This window comes from Candoia aspera, chromosome 8 (assembly GCF_035149785.1).
Source record: "Candoia aspera isolate rCanAsp1 chromosome 8, rCanAsp1.hap2, whole genome shotgun sequence".
NCBI lineage: Eukaryota > Metazoa > Chordata > Lepidosauria > Squamata > Boidae > Candoia > Candoia aspera.
The window spans coordinates 33,948,518-33,963,993 of NC_086160.1; the positions used below are offsets into that span (position 1 = coordinate 33,948,518).

General features: G+C 35.4%; 1 protein-coding gene across 3 annotated transcripts in view; it reads right to left on the reverse strand.

Annotated features, from left to right (window-relative positions):
• RAPGEF2 (Rap guanine nucleotide exchange factor 2) overlaps positions 1-15,476 on the reverse strand; it is a 189,102-nt gene that overhangs the window by 52,982 nt on the left and 120,644 nt on the right. For all 3 annotated transcript variants that reach the window (XM_063310575.1, XM_063310576.1, XM_063310574.1), the window contains one exon: positions 2,337-2,468. In XM_063310575.1, the coding sequence (XP_063166645.1) occupies positions 2,337-2,468 (132 nt within the window). The remainder of the gene's footprint in view (positions 1-2,336; positions 2,469-15,476) is intronic.

Sequence of the window (15,476 nt, forward strand, 5' to 3'; positions counted from 1 at the left end):
GTGGATGAGAAACTAATTAAGTGGGTCATCACCAATTATGTACACCTGGTACATCAGGTTTAGTCAATTGCATATGGCCCTTAGGGGGCAAAAATTTCCCACACTCTGGAATACAGATCTGGAAAAAAGGTATGGCTAGCTACTAAGAAATCTATACACAGCAAACATTTGGATATAGGTCTCACATCTCCATACAACTGCTAAGTTATCACATTGGGAATTGCTAGGTCCTACATCATCTCTCATAGGTAAAAGATTAAGACATCTAAAGTGAAATTATATATAAACTGAGACTCACTGAATGAAAAGAATAGAATCATCTAATGTATGAAAGAATTACAATGGCAATGAAGCTTTTCCTTCTTAAAAAAGCAGAACAAACTTTAAATTGATAAACACAATTTCTTTCTTTCCACAGTTGTTTTACTTTCTACCTGGGCTGGATCCAATATTATAAATAACAACATTTCCTTCATGATTAGTGAAATTACCAGCTACCATAGTATATAACTACTCCTAATGTTTAATAGAAAGTTTAAATAATACAATTTGATATTATATTATTTCAGTGAAGAAAAACCATACCTATCTAGATATTTTTAAACTGATACTTTTAAATGGGTACTTTTAACAAGAGTATTAATACTTTTAGCAGGAGCATTAACATTACAACGACTTGTACCCTAGCCTTGCAAGATATTTGTAATTATTTAGTTTATTAAACAAAATCTCAACAGCCATTGAAACATAGTGATTCTAGAAGAAATACATATTTCATTTTGGCAAGTAATTGCTCTAAGTAAATTTATTGTTTAACGTATTACACATGACATATACATCATGAATACTGAAAAAGAAATTTTCTCAGGTTATTGTGGAGAACATTCCAAAATTCAGCTTTGTGATTTATTTAAATAAAATCAGGTCTGTAAATATATTTTTATTGCAAACAACTGCTCTTAAAGTTGCACTATTAATACTTTATGATTGAGAAAATAACTCCATAAATAACACTTCTGGTTAATATTTTTCATTACATAATCACATGTGAGGTAAAGAATTATTTCTAAATATAACTTGCAAATACAATTTAATTTCTGAAAAAGAAACCATGCTAAGAGATCGACAACACATCTAGTAATACCAAATTTTATACCATTTAACAGTATAAAAAGAGGATGACTAATTCATATGGGAGAACCAGTTTGGTGCAGTGGTTAAGACATCAGGCTAGAAATCAGGAGACTTTGAGTTTTAGCCTTGCCTTTGCCACAAAGCCAGCTGGATGACCTTGGGCCAGTCACTCTCTCTCAGCCCTAGGAAGAAGGCAATAGCAAACCACTTCCAAAATCTTGCCAAGAAACTGCAGGGACTTGTCCAGGCGGTTGCCAGGAGTCAACACTGACTTGGAGGCACCAAAATCATCATCATCTTCATCATCCAGACAATATTAAAAATATATATATTAAATACCAACAAGCATTGGGGCAGGGAAAAGTGGTAAATACCAACAGTCTTATTTATTTTGAAACATTTAAGGAAAAAAAATGACTATGTAAAAGAAAACAAAAGAAAGTGAGAAAGGACATATTGGATAGAAAATAAAATATCAGTAAATAAACAGATTTACAATTTAAAATTGAAAATTCATTATGTTTTTGATTAAATAATTGTCTATATAAAACTTAACTCATTATATCATCTTGAGAAGTAATTGTAAATCACTGCAAAACTCTAAACATTAATATTTATATTAATACTTCTAGTTACTACTTTTACATCAAACAGTTCCTCAAAAACCATATGCTAAGTATCTGAGTTTGCCTTGTTGTATGACATGTAACACAGAATTATAAAAAGCTTCTTATAGTCTATGATTCATCTTTTAGACTTTTTTTTGGTAATGATTAATTAATCAAAGTAAACAAGCTCTTTTACCAAAAGCAAATAGAAAAATGTATGTCAAAATAACTACTGTATGCTGCAAAGTGTTATTTACCCACCAAGATGCTTGCTGATATTTGAAACTAGATCTGAATCAAACTTTCAACTTAAAAATTCAACACATGTTCATATAACTTGAAAATTAAGTGATGGTGTACATAAGCATTTCTGTAGGAAGATAACCTGTAATTCTTCATATGCTGCTGAACTATTACTCCAAATGGTTTTCAGCACCAGCTACTATTACTTGGGTAGTTGGTAGTTGTTTTCCATCAACATATGAATCATCATTGGTTTCACAAATCTGCTTAGATCAGTAAAATAATGCTACAAGGATATTCAGCTGTTAGAATTTAACTGCTTATGAGATGTTAAAAACAGTTGTTGCATACCTGATAGATATCAGATAGACTGCTACTGCCAGAGTCACTAGTGATGCTACATCCTGAATGACTAGATGAAACGTGGGTCACCTGTGGGTGGAGACTGTCAGTGAGGTGCAGTTTTGTAAAATCTGCAGGTAGCTGTAGATAAAAGAAGAAAATATTTATTTAAGTTTGGTATAACGGAAAGATTTCATAAAGATTTCAATGCTTCACTGTATATGTTTTTTCTGCTAATTCCAAGACATGAACAAATTATTCAGAATATTCATGGTTTAAGGATATTGGGAAGAAAGATTAAAAGGCAATGTTTCATCTTGGTAGGTGAAAACTTTTCAACATTCATTATGTTTAAAAAGCAACAGCCTTTGTTAGTTTTCAAAGAAAGGAATATGCATATCTAAAACAGACCTTTCAATGTGCATTTACTCAGCAGTAATTTCTATTGAAATCATTAAGAGCTTTAAAATCAGTAGGAGTTACAAGCGTAGTGAAGATTGCAAGTACTGATTTCTACACGGAACACCTGTTAATTTTTAAATATAAATGCTTTGTACAAAACAGGAATAGAAATAATATTTCCATTATTAGAATAAGCTTTCAGCCTTTCTGATGCCTTAGGACTACAGAAAGCAATTTAAATATAGTAAATGCTCAGTTTATCAGGGAAAGTCTATGTGTTAGATATGAATGTCCTCTAAATCTAAATTTACATTAGGTCACTTTGCATTGTTTAACAACATCATTACACAAAAGATATAAATTGACACAATTTGTCCAATCACATCAGAAGTCCATAAAATAGAATTTATCTGTTACTTGGGATAATATTAGGAGGAAATTTTAGTCTGTTACATCCGAAGTGTGCTAAACTGAGGTCCTTTAAATTGATGGCTTACTGTAGTAAGGTTTTAGACTTGGCAGTGCTTTTATATGTGTACCTCGCATGCAGCATATAGTAAATGAGATTTAAAAATCAAAGTGTGGAATTTTTATTTGTTGTTAAAGAAGAGTACAGAATCTACAAATTCTCTGAACCATTATTTTGGAAGGATGTACACTATTTTTATAAGTTGCAAGTTGGTATAACATATAATAAAATATTTCCTTTAAGCTCTAATGGCAACAATAATTATATACCTAATAATTTTATACCTAATAACAATAATAATTTTTCAAAAATCTTACCTCTAAAAATTTACTGGCCACCAATGATGTCCAAATTTATTGAAAATACTGATATACATTGGTTTCCAATTTCTGGAAACCTTTGCTAGTTATAATTTCTAGAAGTAATAGCAACTTTGACCATCTTTTTGCCACACAAAAAAATTGTTTCTTGCCTCTTCTCAATCTGCTTCTCTAACCACTTTTTATTTTGGAACTTAGCCAAACATGGAAATAAATGACTGGACCACAAATATTGAACAAAAGTAGATGGAAGGAGACTTAGCTCAGCTCAACTGAACTGTCCCCAATTTGAAGTCTTCAAAGAACTAAAGGACGTATTCAAACAAGAACACAGATATTTCCACTGTATTGAGCCTGAAGAAATTCAACTGTATTGATAGTAGTAGTGATTCCCTTATACTTTCCATCTTTGGTCTGCATGTGTTGACTTAATCACCTAATAAGTATACCTTATAACTTACCTTCTATACCACCCTATTTAGTTTTGTATAGTTCAGTAATTTATGGTATTATAGTCATACAATGCATGTTTAAACATATTCTACTACCCTTTTCTACCCCATATAACTACATAGATACAACACTTCACAGGTGATGAGTTGAGTTGTTTTCCACCCTTTATATTCTATATAGTTCTCAGTACAGCAACTGAACATTTTTGTCCAAGAATTCACTTTATGCATGCTGTAATGTCTTCTCAACAAAAGCACTTGAACATTTTTCTGCCAAAACTTTTTTCTGTCCTCATTCATGCATTTCCCAGTATGCTGTATAGTTGTTCTAGCAGTACATTCTGTCTCCCACTTATTCCCATACTGCAATAACTACTACTGTTACTGTGTCCAACTTTCTTACCCAAAATGAAAAGGAACAGAATATCTCTAACACTAGAAATAAAGGTAAGTGTATTACGGTGGGTGTACTGAAGTTGGTAAAGGATTGTAAAGTTACTTTTTCATCACCATTGTAACTGCGAACAGTCGCTGTACAACGCAGTTGCTAAACAAGGACTACCTGTATAGAGATGGAATAATATTGTGTAACAAAAATGATCAAATAAGCGATACAGCCATTATGACTTTGCAAGTGGGAAAGATGGAGTAACAGTAATTAGTTTTAACATTAACAGGATTTGAATAAGCTGCATACAAACTTTCCCACCTGCTTTATAAATACTTCTTTTTCTGACATTTAGGACTCTCGACTCCCCTACATATGTCTCTACCAAGAACTAATCCTAAAATAACGTATTTAAATAAAATAATGTATTAAAATAAAACAAATAGCAATATTATACAGTGCTGTACACATAAAACATATGCATAACATATCTGGGAATGTGGAAAGAAAGACTCAGGGTTGCAGACATGAGTTTTACTTCCTTTTGGATTGTGCCGCTGGGACTTTAAGAGAGCAAGGGACCATACCTGTACTGCAGGAAGATAAAAGAGAATGATTTAAGACACAGGGTGTTGGTGGAAGAGAGAAAGGGGATTGTATCAAAGAACTAAAGCAGCCAGTGGTGAGGCAAAAACAGTTGGTGGAGTGAGCAAAGAGACTGAGAAGCTACTGCAGCTGACAAAGGAGTAGCAAAGCCTTCTAGCCTCATGATCATTCCAAAGACACAGACCAGCCACAGCCAACAAGTAATTGTTTTCTCTCTTCTACAAACTGGTAAGGTCTGAGAGCCAGAAAAGCAACTCAGTAAAAGGGAACAATTACGAGGCTATTTCAAACTTCAGCAGCACCTACTGAAGGATATAAGGACTGGAAGGTAGAGGATAGTATAGGACTAAGTGTAAAGTAAAAGGACATTGAGCTCCGAAAAAAGGAACAAAATTCTCAGTTCTTACAGGTGAGGGCTAGGGAAAGAACTGTGACAATACTGCCTTTGTTGCTGGAAAAGGTGGACAGTTAAAGAAACACAGGAAAAAAGGGAAACATAACTTGGTTAAATATTGTCACTTTTTACTATTAGCAATAATATTGTCACTTACAAATATATTCTTAGGCACAGGTAAGTAGATTAGTTGTATATATAATGTTTAACAGTAGAAGCATATATTTGTACAGGCTAGAAACCAGGAGTCTGTGAGTTCTAGTCCCACCTTAGGCAGGAAAGCCAGCTGGGTGACCTTGGGCCAGTCACTCTCTCTCAGCCCAACCCACCACACAGGGTTGCTGTTGTGGGGAAAATAGGAGGAGGAAGGAGTATTTGGTATGTTTGCCACCTTGAGTTATTTATAAAAATAATAAAAGCAGGATAAAAGAAAAGAGAAGAAATTTCTAAGGAAAGCATTCAGCCTCCTGGTCTGTGGTTTGTACCATAACTTAACTGGAATCCTCTCATAGGAAGATAGAGAAAGTGCATTTGTACTGACACTCCTGAATCTTTTGATGGCTTTTGATATTGTTGACTAAAATATCTGGCTGGAACACTTGAGGAACTAGGGATTAGAAACACCATTTGCAATGGCACTGCTCCAAGAGCTACCAGAAAGCGGTACTGAAGACTTATTTTCAACCTGGGAATTTTTCTTGGTGAAATCTCATAAGGCTATGTCATATCTCTTTTGTTACTTTGTATTTATAAGGACTGACTAGAAAATACAACTTGCAAACTTGGTGGTTATTAACTGACAATATTCAACCATATATCTTTCTTTTCCTCTGAGTTAAGGTTAAATATTTTCAAGTGTCTCTAGCCTGTAAGGGATTAAATGTGTGGGAAAACAATCTGCAAACTTGAACAAGATAAAGATGTTGCTGATTCCATTGGCTAAACTTCAGGTTTATGAGCTATTATGAAAAGAGTTGGCAGTTTTAAAGTCTTCCTGAATCCAGCACTGACATTGCATCACCACAAAACAGTAATGGCAATGAGGGCTGTTTATCAGTCTGAGCTGATAAACCAGATGCATCATTAGCTGCAGGAGTCCAAGCTTCAGTGACTAATATGCTTATAACTTCAAGGTTAGATTATTTATTATTATTGAGACAGCCCTTGAAGATCATTCAAAAATTGCAGCTGGTACAGAATTTGACAGCACAAGGCCTTCTTCAATCTCTTCTTATTTCCATGCTGAAATAGCTTCACTATACGGAAACCATGCCAGGAGCCCAACCAGGCTTCTATCTACTTCCCAAAATATTCAAACCAGTCAATAAAGGCTGTCACATTGTTTTAAGCACTGGAACTATCACAACTGGAATATCAAGCTTCATTGACTCTGCTCAGACCTTATGCCACCAACATCTCCCACAAACAAACTTCAAGCCATCATCACTGATGCCAAAATAGCATGCCTTGTGTCAGCTTCACTAGGTACACCAGACCAAGAAACCAAGTCCACAGGAAAGCTAAAACTAGTTTTATTGAGATTGCCTATAACAATAGAACCTCACAAGGCTGATTGCACTGTACTTCTTCCTCCTCCTTATAGTTCAGTCTCTCTGAGCCACTTCCAAACATTATCTGCACATTCTGGACTTAAAACATGCTTTAGCACTGTTGTTCACAGCTCAAACTACTCAAATGCATCATTAATAAACTACAGCCCACCACTGGACAATGACACTGCACTTTCACAGGCGCTTGATGGCAGGCCCATACTTGCATACAGACTACTACTCATCCTTAAGCAGATTCTCACAAGCAACAAGAAACAACAGATAATGATGTCAATGTGGAAAGAAGTAGATGTGAGAGTAATTTACCCTCACATCTACACAACAGCACCATTATATGTTCTAATAAGGGCATATACAAGATTAAAAGTGCCCTCATATTGTCTTCTTCTAATGTAATATAGGCCATTACCTGCTAGCAATGCTCCTCTGGATTCTATGCAGGATAAAAGGGACCAACTTCGTGCAAAAGAATTAATGTACACAAGTTTGATATTAGGACTCAAAACAAAGAGAAAGTAACATCAGAGCATTTCCTCCTCCAAGAACGATCTATGGCAGAACTCAAGGTGATCATCTTGGAAGAACAAAACTTTAACAGCGCCACTGACCTAGAGACTGCTGAACTCACATACATGGGAAGGTTTCAGGCAACCTCAAAAGGCCTCGACAATGGGTTTTAATACATTACAATTGTTAAGTTACTTATAGTCTGTCTCATATGTAACCTGTATCTGCATAGCCAACCTGTATTCCTCTCCTTTCCTCCCATCCCTGCCTCACCCCAATTTATATCCTCTATCAGTCTAGGCACTCCATGTGTCTGATGAAGTGAGCTGCAGTGCACAAAAGCTTATGACTTTGACCAAAATCTGTACAGGTAGTCCTTGTTTAGCGACCACAACTGGGACCAGCAGCTCTGTCATTAAGCAAAGTGGTTGCTAAGTGAGACTGACCATTCTGAGGTAAAATATTAGTTGTGTGGTTCAGTGAATTAAAAGGGCAAGAGTCAATATACTTGATTAGAGAACAATGATTTGATTTGATTTATAGACATGAAGCAGAGAAATGCCCAACATTGGAATGTTACTTTAAATTAATGATTTAATTTAAATCATTTTCATATAATTTAAATTAATCTAATGGCCTCCAGAAATGTGTTGTATGTTGAGAATATAAGGGAGCAGACTGGATCTCTGTGGTGAGGCAATTCCAGCATGGGGCTTGTCAGTATGTAAGGAGGATGACCTAGTGACAGACAGCTGCATAATGCCAGCCATACACAAACTGCAATCCATTTCTCTATGTGCCTCGAGGGCAGCAGTATATTTCAAAAGTCCTTTATGTGTGGGAAATGCTTGAGGTACTTAAGGTGCAATGGAAGAGTGGGGGGGAGAGAGCACAGCAAATTGCACTTACATCACAAAACTACCATGACTCTTTTTGTCAAAAGAACCAAGAATATTTGTATGTTAGCCATTTCAATAGGTGACCTTCCAAAATAAACTAAATTACCCCTAAATGCTGATTTCTGACAGAGGCCACAGAGGCCACAGCAAAGTTCCTAGAGTACTATCAGGTTGGTTTTGTTGACTTATACAGGAAATGTTGAGATGAAGAGAAAAGTAAAAGAAGTTGATAAAATCCACAAGCCCCATTTTTTTTATTCCTCCAACATCAGCCAAGCATGTTTCCATTTTCGCTGCCTTATAAAAACAGAAGTGGGAGGAAAAGAAAAGCAGCACAGCCCTCTGCTCCAATGATCTGAGCAGGCAGAGGCTCTAAGATACCTGCAGCAGCTCAGCCAGGCCACAGATAACTTGTTTTCTATGAATAGTACATTTTCTGACCATCTGTAAGATGGTGATGAGGAGAATTAGAATTCACATGACTAGCCCCTCTGCTTACAGATATCTTCAGCACTACAAGGAATATGTCTGATATCTATGTTATCAAATGTAAAAGTTAAACAGTTCCACCTTCTGGAATGCTCAGTGAGATACTGAGATGCTGAAATTTTCCTTAAACAACTGAACTGGATTTCCACTCTCAACTAATGTGCTTTTGGAATTCTTATAAACCTTCATAATCCTTTTTCTCAGTGTGGTGTCTGCTGATATAGCTTATATCCTTTTTCCATCCTAAGAAAATAAGCCCTTAGAATCAACTAATTAGAACCTGTCTTCAGGTCAGAACTGACTTCAGGAAATAGGACAAGCTCAAAGCTCCACCTATATGCAAACTTGACACCTATCCTGACAGTTTTTCAGAAGAAAGAATGGTTTCAGAGAGCTTTCAGGGAATGAGTGAATGGTTGCTCAAAGAAGGAAGAGAAGGAAAGGAAGGGAAAATAAAATAAAAAAACGGATCTGAGCAAAGAGAATGGCAGCAGAAATAGAACTAGTCTAGACTTCCTTAGTAGAAAGTTCAAGATTCATGGAATTTTCACTGAAAAGTACTTCTATTGTCAAGCATGCCACTTATACAGAGTGGGACTGAGAAAAAGACTTCTCTCAAGAATCTTAAATGCGAGTAGGACAATTATCAAGCAATCTGACCTCAAATCGAGAAGAGTTTATTAAGCAGAAAACCAACGAAACTACTGAAATAAGTAATAACATGCTATTTGATACCAGCCCTAACCAACTGTTTGCTTTCAGAATTCTGAAATATCTGAATACTTTTCAAAGATAGTTTCATAAAGAATGTGCCACAGCAGCCCAAATGTGTTGTAATGATACCATGTATCACCATGATTTTTACAACTGGACACAGTAAAAGGTCTAGATTTCTACTGTATAAACTATCTAGAAAATATTTATATTGGGTTGTAAAACTCTAAATAATTATATAAATCCATACTGTTGGATGAACAGGTGCATGGATTAACTGAGCTACTATACTGATAGTGTAAAGAGAGAGAAATACATTGAGTATCAGCCTGACAGTGCTGCTATATAGATTTGCTGGAAGGAGCAAAGTACCCAGTATTCACCTAACAGAAGGGAAAAAAAATTCACTGCTTTCACCCAAGGCCCAGCACCATTTTAATGTTAACAGAATCCAGGGTGCTAAGTTCTGTTCTAGTTGGCAAGCTACTCTTTTCTTCTATTTGGAGGGGCTATTGCTTTACAATCCATGTCTGGAACATACTTTTGATGAACATGAACTACATCATCAGAAGCATCCAGCCTGCTAACATCGTAACATGAGTGCTTGTTATTCAACACAACAGCACACTAATAAAAGCTATAGAACCTGTAGAAATGACTCCACGGCTGCTCCTTTTGAAAAAAAATCAAAGACAAAAGGTACAAAAGGATTACCAGGTTGTCCATATTATAACAAACTTTTCAACCAAATCCACCTGTTCAAATCCACCTGAAATGTGCTTCATAACCTATACTTTTCATTAATTACATCAACTCTTAAAATAACAATAATGCATTAGCATGATCCCAACAGAATACAAATGCAGATTTACTGGAAGCAAATTCACCTGAGCTTTAATATACAAATAATAATAGTACACTGAAAAGTATTCTAAAAATCTAGAAAGGATAAAGTTGCAAAGGGTATTTAAAGCAACACACAATTTATTTTACAATAGAATATGCCCAATAAGTTTTCTCTTATGACCTTTTGAAATAACATGTTCCAAACTGAGTTGCAGAAACTCTTCAGCTTCCCAAAACATATTAAAATGAATAGGGAATACTATGATATAAAGTACAGCTGTGAAGGTTTTGAGGTTTATTTTGAATCTTCATATTTTTGTGAGGAAGAAGCTCTTTACACTGTCTGTTCCTGTCTGTGCCATTATGAAATGGAAAAGTTTTCATTTTCTCTCTCCCTTTCATTCTTTCTCTGCATGCAAGCAAGCACATGTACGCATTAGTATATGTATAAATACATACGATTTAAATGAAGCTATACAATTAATCAAACTAGCTTCCTCTAATCCCAAAATGCTGACACAAAGTAGGAAAAATTTTGTTTGCCTTGCTTTGTACAAACATACTGATGAGAAAGCCAAAGAGACATTCAGTTTTTAGATGACAAAGTAGCATCAATTTGTGCCTATGCACTGTTTGCACTTGATATCCGTACAGTTTTCAAAATTACAACAGCACTATTTTGTTGTTTTTAAATCTAAGTACTAAGTTGTAGCTATGTGAATGAGCTGTATTCAGTACTATTAAACATGAATTAGAATAGATTTTACCATTTTCCTTATATAATCCCCAGTGCCTCAACTCACTCATGATATAAATAATAATTCTTAGCAATTAATGATGAAAAGGCACCCAACAACTGCCAAATCATATATAAGATTCTGGAAATTCATCTATTAAGAAACCTACTGAGATGATGCAAATAAATTAAACAACTTTGATTGTTATAGAACAAAATAGCTTGTTAATAAGTTAATTTGGCAAATTATGGCCTCCCAGGTCCATAAAATATTCAAACTAATGCAGCAAATTAAAAATATTTTAAATGTAAGAGCAGGCACTGAGAAAATCAAACAAAAACAGTATTAACAGATGGCAAGAATAAAAGTTGAAATAGAACTTTAAATTATTAAATATTATTTCATATATTAGACCTTCACTAAGTTTCTCAATCTGTTACATCCAATATTTATGAAGAGGGGGGGAACCCCTTGAATGTTGCACTAAAAGCTTCCCTTGTGTTTGTATGTAAGATTTACCTCAACCGTTTGCTTTTTCAAGATGCACATGACTATCAATAGTAGACAATGACACAAAGCAAATAGAGGATACTGTAACATACACAATATAGAACTTAGGAAAAAACAACTTGGAAGGGCACCTAGCAACTATCCTGTAGATGCTTGTCTCAATAAAAACATGTTCATGCTTTGAAAGACTGTAAGACTGGTATCTAATCTCCTTTCCACGGATTTTCAAAATCAGGATTCCACTTTTTTTATTTTTAATCGTATGGCATAGCAGTTCAGTGTTCATGCTTCTCACCAGGAAGAAATAACTGGCACATTTCACTTCAAAGACAGATGAAATGAAATTCAGAGAATCTCTCTCTCCCCCCCCCCCCTGATCTTCTCACATATATTACTTGGTACTCTTGAACCATGATCAGCACTACAGGTAGCCCTCGCTTAGCGACTGCCTCATTTAGCAACCATTCACAGTTATGATGATAATGAAAAAGTAACTTTGCAACCAATCCTTCACAGGTCTGTAAACAAAGGAAAACTGAAGTAAGATTGTAAGCACAGTCACAGTTTCATTTACTGATCACTTTGCTTAATGACCGAGTTGCTGGTTCCAATTGTGGTCGCTAAACGAAGGCTACCTGTGTACAACTTTGCTTTGCTTTTCATATTATCAGGATAAGACCCATAGTGTAAAGTATTCTTCTATAACTGTGCAGTGCTTCTGATTCAATTCCAGAAAGGTATTTTGGAACACACAGAGAAGCAAATGTAGTGTTTTTCTGCAACAGTCATATTTTTTTCTGGTATCAAGCAGCAGGGCAGCCATGGAATCCCAGGAAAGATGAAGCTCCATTAAAGAATTGCAGACATGAGTATTTCTGTGTATTCTGAAGCAACTGTTTATTCTTTCCACCAAAGGAATTATGCTGCATAACTAAATAAAATCTGAAACAAAATGAAGTAAATTTGGTATGAGGGGGAGAAGTCAATAAAAGAAAGATCACCTTCAAAAATGGACCAGATCAAGGCTGTGGAGAAAAAGGTTTGCAAATCCACTAAATCATCCACCCTGGGAGTGGCAGAGTGACTCAGAATGCTTGTGACTGCTCTAGTCAAAGCTCTCCTCCCTCTTGTTCACATGAAGCAGAGCAGAGCATATAAAGCCATCCTTTGCTTCCTCATGCACATAAACAAATTGCCATTGCTGGTAAAAACACTGAAAAGAATTCCGGAAGTCATGCTCTCCATGCTTTTCCTACTTCGTTGGAATTGAATCTGAAGCACTCCATAGCCTTATCTTCTATATAGTCAACTTCTTTGGTGAAAAGTAGCAATGGAAAAGGCAACGGATTTCAAGCCTAATCTATACAGGTTTCCTGAAGCCACCTGATTGGCTATCTTGGAACTCAGGATGTTTAGTAAATAGACTTTTTGTCTTATCTAGTGTGAATATTCTTATGCTTTTCCTACTATTCCTGGTTATCCAAAAGTCTAAGTATGTTTTCTTGACCATGTTAAGATGACTTCAATGGACAACCCCCACTTTTTTTTACACTTCTACTCCAATATAAAACTTGATCATTTTGTTTCTGTATCACTTAAGCATTCCATCTTTGAGTTAGTCCTTAGCATGAGAATTTAGGAGTTTTAGGCATGCCAACTGGAATGAGAATGTACACTAGGGTAATGGTTACTGCTGTCACATCAATATCTTGTTAAAAAAGGGGAAGGCAGTACTCTTTCTTTTTGGAGCTCCACCCTTATTTAAAATGATACAATCAGCACAGTGATTAGGAAAGGAAAAGCATATGTATAGACTTCTAGAATGTATGACATTACTAAAGATATTTAAAGAATTTTTTAAATGGTAGCTTTTTCTTAATAATTCACTAACAAGATATTATATTGCAGTTTTAAAGTAAACGGTTTATAAATACTAACAACCATCTGATACATTCTGGTTTCAGTTTTCTCTTTAACATTGTTTCAACATATATTTCTTTTCCCTCTCTCATCCATGAAGTATCACTTTTATCTATGTTATTGAAGATTAGTGCATTTCACTGTATGGAAAACTTACTCTCCACATTAGGCCTTACAGCAAGAATATTACATGGAAACCTGTTTAAGGATGTAGGACATTCATATACAAATAGTCATACTTGCGCAGGGCATTTTTTTAAAAAAAAAATAGCTTACTGAATAAACATAAGCAAATAAGTAATGTTAATTACTATTCATTTTCACTTGTTTTAGGATCCTGTAAAGTTTAAATGACAAATGAAGGCCATAATTCAGACAGCCATGCAAATAATTTGGCAGTGCCCAAAGGGGCTTTTGACCTTTATTTTTCAAACACCAGTCCCTTACATAGCATGGCAACTGCTTTGAAACCTCAGGGAAATTTCTGAGGCAGTTTGATCAATGCGGTTTTTTGGGGCGGGGGGGAGTAAGAGGCTGCCATTCAATGAAAAAAAGGACAGCTCTGTTGGGCACACCTACAGATTTCTGGATTTTGGCCTTAAATTTTTGGCATTCAAGAGTCACACTTAAATTTTTTCTCTTCTGTTTACGAATGCTATTTTCACAAACAACAAACGGCATTCACCTGTGGGATTACTAGATGACAGAAGTGTAGTTCACTCATGGGATCAATTAAAAGGGCTAATATTTATTGCTTGTCCATTTTAAATAATTCCAATTTTTAACAAAACTGATTTGCCACACAGACAAAACCAGATTTATCATGTGCACACGACGAAATATTGTCTAGAGAATTATTCCACTTCACTGTACACCCTGAAGTAATTTAACTTCAAAAGAAATATGGTCAGAAGTTCAACTGAAGTATAGCCTATATAAAGTTAATATCACAAACTTCTTTATTTAGAAGCATGCAACTTAAATATTTTAAATATAAATTTTAAAAAAAAACCCAAGCTGATTCTGCTGCAACGATTCACTATTATTTCCACAAAAGTAAAATGTGCATGAATACAGGCAGCTACAATAAAATTAAATTTAGAAAAAACCTTTAAAAATAAGCAGAATTTGCTATACTTACTGAATATTTCTCCTGCTGGCCCATAACTCCATGGTTAGCTGGGATTGCAAGAGGTTTCATAATGAACAAACATATGCCGAACTTAATTTACACATGATATACTAATTTCTCATGAATAGCAATCAACCTCTACTGCAATAAACTAAGTAACAAAAAGACAGGGGGGGAACAAGCCAAGAGCTCAAAGTATCGTTCACAAAATCTCTCACACTGGTAGTACAGAAATATAATCCAAACAGCATTTGCCTCCATTTTTGTAACACTTTATATCTTAAGCATGCACAGAGGTAAAGTGCCTAGCAACACCATACATATCCAGCATTCTTCTACAAGAAACGGGAGCATTCCCTGAGAGCAAAAAGGAGGAAAAAAAGGAGGGGGGGAGCTAAAATGGCTGACTGCACACAAGACTCCCTCAAAAAAGCTTAAAACCATATAGTATTAGTCAGGATGCAGGAACCAGCTTCCTGCATACAGCCAAGATTGTTATTTCTCCTGTTTAATTTGCAATCACAGTGGCAGAGAGCTCCTCGGCCCCATTTTTTTTTATTTATTTAAAAAATCAGGGCAGAGCATCTGAATAGGGACCTCCTCCATGGCTGCTAATGATGCTGACAGGATGACCAGTGATCTCTGTTCCACTCAACTAGCGAACTTTGCACAATTAATCTAAGCAGCATAATATTGACGGACATTTAATTTAATAATGTCTGTCTCTCACATTCAAGGAAATCATGTCTAGCACCAGGAGGGTCACTAAGGAAGGAGGGAAGCACCAAAGGCA